This window comes from Pan paniscus, chromosome 17, assembly GCF_029289425.2.
Source record: "Pan paniscus chromosome 17, NHGRI_mPanPan1-v2.0_pri, whole genome shotgun sequence".
Taxonomy (NCBI): domain Eukaryota; kingdom Metazoa; phylum Chordata; class Mammalia; order Primates; family Hominidae; genus Pan; species Pan paniscus.
In genome coordinates, this window is record NC_073266.2 from 76,255,888 (window position 1) to 76,269,930 (window position 14,043).

General features: G+C 38.7%; 1 protein-coding gene across 3 annotated transcripts in view; it reads left to right on the forward strand.

Annotated features, from left to right (window-relative positions):
• The window catches only part of MALT1 (MALT1 paracaspase), an 84,990-nt gene that overhangs the window by 45,059 nt on the left and 25,888 nt on the right, over window positions 1–14,043 (forward strand). For all 3 annotated transcript variants that reach the window (XM_034943825.4, XM_034943826.4, XM_063597343.1), the window contains 3 exons: window positions 80–106; window positions 1,932–1,964; window positions 8,929–9,132. In XM_034943825.4, coding sequence (XP_034799716.1) covers window positions 80–106; window positions 1,932–1,964; window positions 8,929–9,132 — 264 coding nt within the window. The remainder of the gene's footprint in view (window positions 1–79; window positions 107–1,931; window positions 1,965–8,928; window positions 9,133–14,043) is intronic.

Genomic DNA, 14,043 nt, shown 5'->3' on the forward strand with positions numbered 1-14,043 from the left:
AACTACTTTGATTAGTCTTACTATTTGTGCTAAATTGGCATTTAGATTACTTAATCTATTTTCTCTTACTTTGTTTTAGATGAATTAAATAATCTTGGTCATCCTGGTGAGTAATACAAACATAAAACTTTAGTGTTAGATTTTTAAGTTGTTGAATGCAGTAAAGTTACCGTAGGTACTCTTTTGCTACAGTAATACTAGTAACTTTTTTCTCTTTATTGAAATAATATAATTTAAGGTTGAAATTAACTACATGAAGTACAATTTTATACAAGTGATGCATTAAAAATATTTTAGGTTATAAAACTGTAAGGGTAGAAAAGAAGTGTTTGAGGTAACATAAAACCTCAAGGTATTATCATTGTGTATTACTCCTTATATCATAACAAGGAAGTTAATGGGGGAAGTACGTGACCTTTAATCTGAAAGCAGGAAGCAGTGTTTGACAGAGTGACAGGGGTAACATTTCTGAACTGATCAGACCCCTGGGACCTTTTTCTTGGTGCCTCAGTCATAGAGCATATCTGAACTAGTTGGGTGGGTGCCTATATCTGGAGTAAGAAGTGTGTTTGTGGGGATCATTGGCATCATACAGGTCGGTTGGTCAGTGACCATTTCTTAATGAGTGACAGTTGTCAAGAGTATGTAGAACTCTGTAGGCTAATTTTAATTAGAACAGATTTCTAATAAGTTAAGCCTTCACCTGAGATAAAAGGCACATCAACAGTGAGAACTACATGAAGACACAGGATGTCAACCTCGTGTAGGCTTTCTGAAAGACAATGATGGAACCTGTGGATAGATCTGAAAATAAAACCTTTCAGGAATAGTTTAAGAAGGTGGTTATGTCATTTAATATTTGTAGAAAACCCTATTACTTCTCCACTTATTTCTCGTTATTTTAGCATCATTACTAGTTAGCTTAGTGTCATACTCATATTGCATTAGCAAACATCTATTATTGTGAATGCCATTGGGCTGTGCTGACTGTATATAAGCAAACTAGACACAGCAGAAAGTCCCCATTACCTGTGCGTCATTCTCCTTGCTGTAGTGTCCTCAAATTCACATAAAGCCTCAATGAGACCTGCCTCAAGTAGGTCTTGAACTGTCAAAAACCATCCTAGTAATTGTTTCTCTTAATGGGGGAGAATAGGGGGTCTGGATAGAATCCCCTTTCCTAAATTAGTCTGTTAATTCTTGCTTTTCTTTAATGAACGTTATGAAAAGTTATTTCAGAAAAACTTTTGTAAATAGCCACCACTAAGATTCTAAAATTTTCCTGGCCCTTTGAGTTTTTCCTCATTTCCCACAATTCAGGGAGTACCAAAAATTTAGGTTTAAAAGAAGAATGTTGTATAGGGAAAGCTTTTAATAGGCTTCAGTGGCATTTATTTGACCAGTAGTACAAAGTTATCTCTCGACAGTAGTGGACACACAACTGATGAACTACATCTTTCCCTACATGGTGCTTCAGGTGCGGGGCGGGATTTTATTTTATGTATAGTAGAGGGTGAAAGCCTAGAATCCAGAAGGAGACTCCCTAAGTTAGTATCCAGATTTGCTACTTACTAGCTTCATAACTTTGGGCAAGTGACTTTAATCTCTCTCTGCCTTAATTTCCTTATCTATATAATGGGGTTAATAATAGTAGGCACCTCATAGGGTAGAGTGAGGTTTCATTAGATCTGTTATATATAAAGCATATAGAACGGTGCCAGCTGAGGCATCAGGAAATGGTAACTACTGCTACTTCCTATTGTGAACACCACCATCGTTTTTTTCCATTCAAGAGTGTTTTTATTAAAAATCTGAAGGGTAGAAACTATATTCTGTAAGTGATGCTGCTGATGTTATATACTTTTCATGTATCTTTAACTCTGGAAATATACCATGGATCTTACATGTTTTGCTTTTTTATCTTTGTATAGATAATAAAGAGCAAACAACTGACCAGCCTTTGGGTGAGTAGAGCTTTAAAATGCATTATCAAAGTATAATTATTGTGTATAACTCCAGAAGGAATTTAAGACATTTTAGTTTGGTTTTTTAAAGAAATATTTGAGTAACATTGGGACCAAATGTTTTATTTTTTTGTATCTGTAAAAGCAGGTTTAGAAGAGGAGGCTTAAAAATGATTACAAATTCAGTTTCTAGGGTCAAGTCAACTTCTGTGGAGTGATTTGTGTGTTTCTCACGATATGCAAACAGACATGCATACAAAAAGAAACATGTACATGCTGCATAGTTAGCATAGAGGAGGAAGTGGTTAGTGCTGTCTCTTGGTGAGGGATAGAAATCACAAAGGCTGCAGTAGCTTTAGCGTTTGCTCCCCTGTCTTCTCCAATGGAAAGAGAAAAGAATTTAGGATAAAATGTAAATGAACAGTTGCATTTGAAGAATGCCTGGGACAAGAAAATGTAAGGGAGAAAACTTTAGCAGATAAAAGTTTAGCAGATTAACATTTAAAGATGGTAAAAATAGCTAACATCTTGATGCTGGCAGAAGCCAGATAAAATATGTCTAAAATTTGTCCATTGGATTCAGCTACTGAAGATGTGATTGGTGGCTTTGAGTGGAATGTTGAAAGTGCCTAATATGTGTCAGTTACTGAGTTATGCTGGGAATTTAAACATGGATACAATGTATAAAATAGTGGAAAAAGAAAGATTCAGAAGTGAACAAATGAAGACAGTACATATTAATTTGTTGGAAAGAAAGAGTGATTTGAAATTAACTAGATAGGGCATATATTCAAAGTGTTTTGGTAGGAGGGGAAAATGTGAGGATACTTACATTTGGAAAGGAAGTATCTGTTGAGACTGTGTAGATTAGAGTGATCCATCAAAGAGAGGACAATTTATAGAGCAAGTTCCTAGAAGAGATGATAGGGATTTGGGCCAAGGTGAAAACAAGAGAAATTGGCTTTAATCAGAATGTTGAAACCTCTTTTGAGATTAAAAAGAAGGAGAGATTGGTGAACAGATAGATTTATTGGGAAGCTGAGGACATTTTTAGTTTATGTTTTTTGTTTCTAAGTAATTAGGCGTAGTAATATGCTTAAAAGGTTGAGGAAAAGGCTGGGCATGGTGGCTCACACCTGTAGTCCCAGCACTTTGTGAGGCCGAGGCAGGCAGGATCACCTGGGGTCAGAAGATCGAGATCAGCCTAACCAACATGGAGAAACCCCGTCTCTACTAAAAATACAAAAATTAGCTGGGCATTGTGGTGCATGCCTTTAATCCCAGCTACATAGGAGACTGAGGCAGAAGAATCTCTTGAACCTGAGAGGTGGAGGTTGTGGTGAGCTGAGATCGTGCCATTGCACTTCAGCTGGGCAACGAGAGTGAAACTCTGTCTCAAAAAAAAAAAAGATTGAGGGAAAAAGAGTAAAGTAAGGCTGAATATAGATCTTATTCTATGGCAGAGGCTTAGAGGCTAAAGAAAATGGAAGCAAGGTCTTACAAGTCTGATCTACAAGTGAATGTGTATTGAGAGTCCAACTAAGACTTTTAAAGAGTAAGAATTTATAATGGTTCAGATCAATTGTGTGATTTTTCTGTAGCAGATCTCAGCTTTAAAATAGAGAAGATAGGCTGGGTGTGGTGGTACACGCCTGTAATCCCAGCTACTCGGGAAGCTGAGGCATGAGAATCACTTGAACCCAGGAGGCAGAGGTTGCAGTGAGTGGAGATTGTGCCACTGCGCTCCAGCCTGGGCGACAGAGTAAGACTCTGTCTCAAAAAAAAAAAAAAAAAAAACCTGCTATGTTTCATTCATAGTGGTAAGTTTTCATGTATTCCAGCTCCATGATCTTTTCTTTAGATCCTCCAGACAGACCTCACTGATTAAGAAATACCTATTAAAATAGTGTTCTGAACAAAGGCATAGCCATCATATTCTGTAGAGAGGAGCATACGTATGTCTTAGGTACACAAAATGACAAGATCCAAATGTAACTGGGTTAGTTGCTGAAGATGGTTTAATCACAAATATGCATTTAATAGTAATGCTAATAAACTAAGTGTTTTCACCTAGTGAAATGTTTAATTTAACCCTGAGATGTAGGTATTTTTCCTCATTTTTAGTAGATGAAAATTTAAAACTAAGTGTTTAATAAAACTTGCTCAGGATTATACAATGTAGTAGTTGAGACAGGATTGAAACCCATCTATCTCTCATTCCATAGCCTCTGTTAGCTCCATTATGCCAGGTATTCTTTCTCAAACATGTCCCAATTGAAAGAATAACAAGATAAATGGAATATCAGGTCAACTTCTATCATTGAAGTTCACTAAACATTTATCGAATGTTTCATCTGTGCTTTATGACAGGCATCCCCCACCCCCAGGCTGTGGACCAGAACCGGTCTGTGGCCTGTTAGGAACTGAGACACACAGCAGGAGGCGAGTGAGCGAGCATTACCACCTGAGCTCTGCCTCCTGTCAGATCAGCAGCGGCATTTGATTCTCATAGGAGTGTGAACCCTATTGCGCACTCCTTAGGAGAATCTAACTAATGACTGATGATCTGAAATGGAACAATTTCATCTCAAAACCACCCCTCCCCTGACACCGTCCATGGAAAAATTGTCTTCCACAAAACTGGTCCCTGGTGCCAGAAAGGTTGGGGACCGCTGCTTAATGAAACAAGAGAACAAGCCTTGGTTTGTGAATTCAAGGCTTTGGATACTAATAGGAGGCAGACATTAAATGAATAATATAGTACATGCTACATGCCTAGTAGAAATATGTAAAGAATCTAGAAATTGTTCATAGAAGATGGTGATCAGATTAGTCGAGGAGAGTTAGAGAGGGCTTTACCTAAGAGGCAAAGCCAAGGTGAGGATTTTCAAGGATGAATTGGGAGCTCTCAAGGGGATAAAATGAAAATATATGGGATGAGAGTTCATTCAGAAATGAAGGAGAGGGAACAAAGGGTGAAGACATGGTAAGAATGGAGGCATGAAATAGATGGTGTGGGTGAGGAACAAGTAGTTCAGTATTGCTAGAAGGTAGAAAACTAGGGAAGGAGTGGCTGGAGGCTATACTGGTAATGTAGTTATTTATTGCTGAATAACACTGCAAAATTTACTAGCTTAAGAACAGCATCAGTTTTATTATCTCTCATTGTTCTGTGGGTTGGACTGGGTTTAGTAGGTGGTTCTGCTGGTCTTTCTTGGGGTCTCTCATGCAACTGCAGTCAGATGAGGCTGGGACTGCAACATTCAAGATGGCTTTGCTTACATACCTGGCACCTTCGTGGGGGTTGGTGAAAGATTGTGAAGACTGAAAAATCTCCCTCCCTCTCTCTCTCTCTTTCTCTTCCTCTTACTCTGTCTCTCTGTCTCTCCCTCTCCTTGTCTGTCTCTCTCTGTCCTCCCCTCCTCTTCCCACCCCCAACTTCTTTCTCTTCGTTTCCCTCTCCCTCTTTCCTTCGGTTCCTTCTCTTTCCCTGAGTGGTCTCTCCATGTAGCTGTTTTCTTTATGTCGGGCTGGATCTCCAAAGTGGAAACTGTCAGAGCTTCTTAAGGCTTAGACCCTGAACTGGCGGAGGGGTCACACATATTATGTTGCTCAAAGAAGGTCGTGATACAGCCCAGATTCACAGGTGGGGGTGACTGTACTACACAAGGGCAAGGATACTGTGGTTTGCTGGGGGCTACCTGCTACCACAGCTGGAAAGATAGGCATGGACTAGAATACAAATGGCCTTGAATGCCAAACTACATCACCAGTCTAACCCCCAGCCACTCCTTCCCTAGTCCTCTACCTTCCAGCAATACTGAGCTGCCTGTTCCTCACCCACACCATCAAACTGGGACTTTATTTTGTAGGACATGGAGAGTCATTAAAAGATTTAATACATGAGATTTTTAAACAAATACTTAATAGCATTTACTATATGCCAGCTCCTTTTCTAGGTGCTTCTGAATATTAACTCTATTTAGAAAAGTAACATAATAGAATTATTAGACATGGGATTAATGATATAACACCAGTTTTTGAAGAATATATTACATTAAACTTTGGAAGACGTTTAGGATCATGAGTTAAAATGTCTTTCTGAAGTGGCTTCATTATTCTTTTGCTGAATCCACTGGCATTTTTGTTTCACTTTTCCAATAAATTGTTTGCGTTCAAGAAGTTGTGGGTAGCTCTTACAGTAAATATTTTTCTACAGAAAAACTCTTTCATTTATGTTATCACTTGAAAACCATTATAAATTGCTTTATATTTGCCGTCTTGAAGTTTTCTTTATTCCTCACTCTTACCTCCTCAAATTCAAGTTTTATTGTTCGTTTCTCTGTCGTGTCCTTTTTCCTCTCCCTTTCTACTACTTCTTGATCTTCCATCCACCCCAGTTCACCTGTCACCCAGGAACTGTTTTACAAGTAGCTTGGACAGGTAAGATTTACTTACCCACCATCTTTTTCACCATTAAAGTCAAGGAAATGCTCTAAGACATCTTAGGAACTAGCTATTAAAAATTATCATTGGAGGAAAATTTTAGAAGTGTTATAGACAATTATCGATACATATGTTTTAAGACCTGTAGTTCTCACACTGTTGAACCCATGCATTCTGTAAACTGTACCAAGTATTCTTTCCCAAATAGAGAACAAAACCGGTGAATAATGATTTGATATCAGCAAAAACATCCCATGATGCTTAGTTTGACAGTTAATTTTATTTCCCCAAAGACCCAGTGATTTCTTTTTATTTCTTTTCTACCTCTTGCTGTAAACCTATGATTTGGACTATAATGATGTAAAGCAGAGACAGTGCATTCTCACATTTCCCCTCACCTTAGAAGAAGATTGATTTGAGTCTGTCACTCTGTTGAGGTTGGATCCTTATTCTAATAGCATTGATGGACTCAAAAAAATGTGCTGTGGATCAGCCAGCTAACAGTCTTGCTGTAGCAGGTACTTTAGTGTAAGAATACTAGTTTATTTTAAAAGAAATTTTAAAAAGGCCAGGCATGGTGGCTCACACCTGTAATCCCAGCACTTTGGAAGGCCGAGGTGGGCAGATCACCTGAGGTCAGGAGTTCGAGACCACCCCGACCTAAGTGGAGAAACCCCATCTCTACTAAAAATACAAAATTAGCTGGGCGTGGTGGCGCATGCCTGTAATCCCAGCTACTCGGGAGGCTGAGGTGGGAGAATCGCTTGAACCCGGGAGGCAGAAGGTTGCAGTGAGCTGAGATCATGCCATTGCACTCCAGCCTGGGCAACAAGAGCAAAACTCCGTCTCAAAAAAAAGGAAATACAAGTGATGTTAAGTTTTATGCTGCCTCCTATTGAAATCCATGCTGAGTATTCTCCGCTTTTTCATTGAATTAATAATGCGGCTTAAGTATCATTTCACTGTTATGTATATTCATAACACTGGGCAGTTGGCTAGAAATCTCTGAACATGCACATATAGAATAGAGATGACATGATATAAAATTACTGAGGCTTTTCACAAAGTAGAGTTTGTTTTATCCTTTGAGAGAGTCACAGTCTTTTAAATTGATGCTAGTTTTAACACTAGGTTTAAGTGTTCTATGGAAAGAAAAGCAATTTCACCAGAGAGATTTTTGGTGAAATAATCATCTCAATTATTTGAAACATCTGAAATTACATATTGTAGACGTCGAGTCAGCAATGTGATTATTCATGCCTGTTTCGACTTCATAAGAGTAGTATTCATAATAACTTACAAATAAACTACTTAGCAGCACTTTGTGGCAGGGGTTGGTTACCAAGTCCTGGCCTGCGTCAGAGGGGGTGGCCTGCAGTTCTACCCAGGCGGCTCTTCAGCCAATTGGCTGGGGCTGCAGGTGCTCTTGTCACCCTGTCTCTCTGCTCCCTGGCATTTCTGTCACTGCTGCTACTATTACGGGTGCTGCACACGCCCCACTGTCAGCCCTCAAGAAGAAAGACGTCAGAGGCTATTATTGTCATGGGATGGTCTTGAGGTTTTGGTGTGTTCTTTTTTTTTTTTTTTTTTAATTTTTTTCCTCCCTTTGATACCAGTGGATCTTGAGTTTTTAACCATTGACCCCATTCCAGGCTACCAAAGAAAGGTACCGTGTTGAAGACCTCATAAGCACTAAGCTAGGTCTGGCCTTCCACACTGTTTTAGATGGGCTGCACACCTGGTTAAGCTAGCTGCTACTTTTTAAGGCATAGATACAGATCTTTTTTTCTCTTATGAACAAAAAAACTGTTTCTATCAGAATACATTATCTTTGAGCAAAGTCTCAGTGCACTAAGTTCAAAAAATGAACTTTTAAGGTACTCATACACAAAATCTTCACATACCCCTGAAATAGCCTCATCTGAGTCAAATGGGGAGTATTTTTAAAAGATGCTAAGAGGAGAAGGTAGTACATCCACATGGCTACTGCAGAAACCAAGAATACAGTACTCGTGAAGTTCTCTCTCTCTTTGATATTTCCCCTCATTCACTCTGATGGGAATTCTTCCTGTCCCTTTGTTAGTTATCTTGTTTTTAGCCTCTTCCATTCTCAGCAAAACAGAACCTAATTTGATGGGAACCCAATTTCAAATATTCCTTGTTTAAATTTTCTCCAAAAGTCTAGTTGAATATTATATCCCTTTTGTTATAATTTAATAAAAGTAAACTTTAATATTAATTACTGTTATGTTTCATATACAGCTAATAAATATCCTTTGCCTGGCTCTCAAAAGTGTGAATATGCTTAATTTCAGTTTGATGATTTTAGCGTCTGTGTTCCTCAGAGAATATTGATCTGCTTACATAAATAGTTCTAAAATGAAATTAAATAATGAAATCTTATTTGAAATGAAATAATGCAATCTTAAAGCATACTTTTTATTATAATACCGTCTCCATAGGTTTTGTTTTAATCTTTATATCTTCTTTAAACACCCCCTTTCTTTTTTTTTCAAAGCGAAGGACAAGGTTGCCCTTTTGATAGGAAATATGAATTACCGGGAGCACCCCAAGCTCAAAGCTCCTTTGGTGGATGTGTACGAATTGACTAACTTACTGAGACAGCTGGACTTCAAAGTGGTCTCACTGTTGGATCTTACTGAATATGAGATGCGTAATGCTGTGGATGAGTTTTTACTCCTTTTAGACAAGGGAGTATATGGTAAGGTATTTATAATGTTTGTTTTTACAATTATCCATTATTATTTTCATTATACAAGTTAGGTTAAGAGTTGAAAATCAGATAAAGATAAGGTAAACATGTTGTTGAATGGAAGAGTTTTATTTTTCTTATTAAGATGATACATTTGATCTTCATTCCATCTGAATAACTAATTAGCTTCATGTCTTTACTTTTATGTTTCCTGTTTTGTCAAAACATATTTTTCTTCCTAGAGTTCTTACCTGTCTTTTGTGATTTTTTTTAATTAATAGAGCCACAGTATAATAAAACTTGATAACCACACAGCAAAATTTACATTCATATGTGTAAAATACTACACAGTATGTGGGGTTTTCTTTTGGGGGGGTAGCATAAAAGGTTCTAGTAGAATGTATATTTTGTATGTTTCCTTTTCCTAACTATTGCATGGTCTTTTCTAGTCTTTTAGTGAGAACTAGACTTTAACAAGGAAATGTTGGTGGATGGGGCATATAAAAGTAATTTGTAAATTAAAGTTCTATACAGATATGCTTAGAAATGTACCTCTACAAAAATTCTAACAGTAAATATTTAATGTTTTTTCCCCATTCTTTCACCTAAATATATTAACACTGCATATATGGTAAAGAATTTCAAAGGAGACAGAATGTGCTGTCACTAGCTAATCATTTATTTGGTGATTTACTTCTTTCAATATGGGAAGGCCAGCTGTTGAGCTCATCTGAACCGTGTTTTGCAGGATTGTGCTTCCATGACATTGTGCAATAACATCAGATTGCCAGGGAAGTGACATTTCCAGGCCTGTTGTTAGGCATGCAATGATAAACAAAAAGTACCGGTTTGGCGCCTGTATCTTTCCAGTTATTTTATTTTAATAATTTCTGAATTTACTCTTATTATTTATAATTAGATTGATATAAGGCAAGTTTGGTCAGAATTTTTAATGGTTCTCAAAGTAGAATTTTTAATGGAACAAAAGCTTTTTTTTTTTTTCCCCCAAGATTTACCACACTGTTGTGTAAGGGATGGGGAAAAGTCTCAAAATCTTACTTAAATGAGTTTCCCTCTCTAAATAGTGAGGATTTAGAGAAAGACAAATGAAGTTAACAAGGTAAACACCTCAAATGTGAGATTTCAGCTATTATGCTGATGTGTTAATAAAACTTTATTTATAAGTCTTATGGATTGATGACTAATGGGTGAATCCATCCATTTTTTTCTTATGAAAATAGAATATACAATGCAAATATGCCACCTTGGTAATTGGCTTATACAGGTTGAGCATTCCTAATCTGAAAATCCAAAGTCTAAAACTTCGTGAGTGCCAACATGATGCCACAAGTGGAAAATTTTACACCTTACGTCATGAGGGGTCGCAGTTAAAACTTTGTATCATGCACAAAATTATTTAAAATATTGTATAAAATTACCTTCAGGCTATGTGTATAAGATGTATATGAAACATAAATGAGGCTGGGCATGGTGGCTCATGCCTGTAATCTCAGCACTTTGGGAGGCCGAGGTGGGTGGATCACTTGAGCCCAGGAGTTTGAGACCAGCCTGGGCAACATGGCGAAACCCCATCTCTACTAAAAATACAAAAATTGGGCCGGACGCAGTGGCTTACGTCTGTAATCCCAGCACTTTGGGAGGCCAAGGCAGGCAGATCACCTGAGGTCAGGAGTTCGAGACCCTCCTGTCCAACATGGTGAAATCCCATCTCTACTAAAAATGTATGGTGGCAGTCATCTGTAATCCCAGCTACTCAAGAGGCTGAGGCAGGAGAATGGTTTAAACCCGGGAGGTGAAGGTTGCAGTAAGCCGAGATCACACCACTGCACTTCAGCCTGGGTGACAGAGCAAGACTCCGTCTCAAAAAAAAAAATAGAATAGAATAGAATAAAATAAAAACACGAAAATTAGCTGGGCGTGGTGGTGCATGCCTGTAATCCCAGCTACTCAAGAGGCTGAGACACAAGAATCGCTTGAACCCAGGAGGCAGAGGTTGCAGTGAACCAAGATCACACCACTGTACTGCAGCCTAGGCGACAGAATGAGACTTGGAATCTTGGTCTCAAAAAAGAAAAGAAAAACATAAATGAGTTTCATGTTTAGACTTGGGTGGCATCCCCAAGATAACCTCATTATGTATACGTAAATATTCCAAAATCTGGAAAAAAAAAATCTGAAACACTTCTGGTCCCAAGTCTTTCGGATAAAGGATACTCAACCTGTATTTTCAATCTGGCATCAGGGGTGTTGTTTGTTTTTATATTATACAATTGATCTCAGCTTTTAAGGTGCCTACGTGACATAAAAAGGAAAAGGCTTCCAAAACTTCACTAGAAGTGATGAGGTGTAAAGGAAAAAATATTGATCAGTTTAGGTTTCTGTATTGGTGAAGTATTTAAAGATTGAGGGAATCATATGAAGAATTACTACCTTGGTTGTTTATTCTCATTTCTTATTGGTATTTTCACCGTGGCTTTTAGGCCCTTTGTTTGGCTTTTAAAACCAAATCCTGTGGCCAGGGCATGGCGGCTCACACCTGTAATCCCAGCACTTTGGGAGGCCAAGGCAGATCACCTAAGGTCAGGAGTTCGAGACCAGCCTGGCCAACATGGTGAAACCCCGTCTCTACTAAAAGTACAAAAATTAGCCCAGCGTGATGGTGGGCACCTGTAATCCCAGCTACTTGGGAAGCTGAGGCAGGAGAATCACTTGAACTTGGGAGGGGGAGGTTGCAGTGAGCCAAGATCATGACACTGCACTCCAGCCTGGGCAACAAAGCGAGACTCCATCTCAAAATAACAAAAACAGATCCTTTAGTTGCCCCTGTGAAGTAGAGAACCAGAAATATTAAAAATTGTGACAAGATTGCAGTTTAGGCTGAAGCTTTGCCCCAATATAAAAACGTCATCTTGGAGTACAAAATAAAGAGGCATGTTAAAGCAAAATGTCAGCTTAAGAAAGCTAGAAAACTTTTAAATCCTACTGATTCATGTCTTAACAGGGTGGCTGCATTATATTTTGAAGTATTGTGAATATTCCAAACATCAGACACATCTACACTAAATGTAAGTGTGGTAGAGGCTTGAGGGTTTAGGGCATATCATAAACCTTTAGTTTTTCTTTTGGACTATGCCTTTACCGCTAGTTGATATTACCAGGGGACTCAGTGCTTGAGGGCTGTGGGGGAAGATGGAAGGCAGAGTCACAGGAATTTCAGCATGAATAGCTAGATACGGAGAACAGAGGAACTCGAGTTCATGCCCTTTTATATTATATTGCATGCAGGTTTGTAGAAGAAATAAAAGTTGCAACAGAACAGACAATAATTCAGTTTTAAACATATGTAAACATAAAAAACAGGAACCAAAACCAGAAATAACTGTCCTTAAAAATACAAAAATACATGTCCTTAAAGATAAATAAGGAGAAAGATTTCTAGTTATGTTGTATAGATGGCCAGGATAAAAAGTAACCCTTCGGCCTGAGATCTATCCCTGCATAGCCTTTCTGTGTTCATCGCTTGCTGCAGCTTAGTTGTGCTTTCATGTAGAAGAACGGTAAAGGAGTCTTGTCGGAATATGGCAAAAGTGTTATTCGGCCTGCAGCAGAGCAGCTGTTCAGTTCACATAGCTCAGTGGTTAAGCAGTGGGCCTTAGCGTAGCTAGCCTGGGTTCAAAGCTTTGGCTTTCTGCTGACTAGCTGTGTGACTGTGGTTCTTTAACTTTTCTAAGCCAAAAGGAATCTACAAAATGGATAGAACTAAATTAATGAGGTTTACAGGATAAGATAAAATGATTATCCCTGTGCCTGGCACACTAAAAATGCTCAAAATATTGTACCTATTATTGTTGTCGTTTCCTGTCAATTTATTAAAGACATTCAAGCACTTTTTCATCTTTAGATTGGGGATTTGGACTAGGTAGCATTCTATTTCAGGCCTCAATGAGAGAAACCCAGCTTTAATCAGTTTCTGTGTATTAAGGGTCTACCTAAGGTTTTTTGGGTTTTTTTTTTTTTGTTTTGGGTTTTTGTTTGTTTTGTTTTTTGATACGGAGTCTTGCTCTGTCGCCCAGGCTAGAGTGCGGTGGCGCAATCTCGGCTCACGGCAACCTCTGCCTCCTGGGTTCAAGCAGTTCTCCTGCCTGAGCCCCCAGAGTAGCTGGGATTACAGGCACATGCCACCAACGCCTGGCTAATTTTTTGTATTTTTAGTAGAGACAGGCTTCACTGTGTTAGCCAGGATGGTCTCGCTCTATCTCCTGACCTCATGATCCACCCACCTTGGCCTCCCAAAAGGCCAGGCGTGAGCCACCGCACCCAGCCTGCCAAAGGTTTTTTGTTTGTTTTTTTTTTTTTGAGGAAAAAAAGTCAGGGGGTTTAAAGCTGTAGTGTAGTAAAACAGTGAAAAGCCAGTGCACTGACACTTTACGTTGTCTGAGAGTCGAGTTACCTAAAAAGCCAGCAGTAGATTTTAGAGACAGTATCATATAGCACAGTAGCGAGGCTGGCCTGCATCTGTATTTTGGTTCTGTCACTTACTAGGCATTTCAGTTTGGGTGAGCTTTTAAACCTCTTCATGTCTCAGTTTTCTCATCTGTAAAAGAGGGATGTTAATATTACCTACCTTGTTGTGAGGATTGTGTGAGGCAATGTAACTAGTGACCTTTCTTGGAACCGTGCCTGGCACATAGTAAGTGCCGTGTAAGCCTGCTGGGGTGGCGGGTGTTGTGCTCATCAGCCACTCACTGTGCTAAGTGGAGTGCATATTCAGTTGAGTGGAAAAGTTTTTCATTTAAATGATTATTTTCTCTGTAGACAAAAATAAATATCTGTGACTATATTCCTGAATCATCCTCCCAAGAAATGAAACTCCCTAAAGATCTAATTTGCAGAATTGTA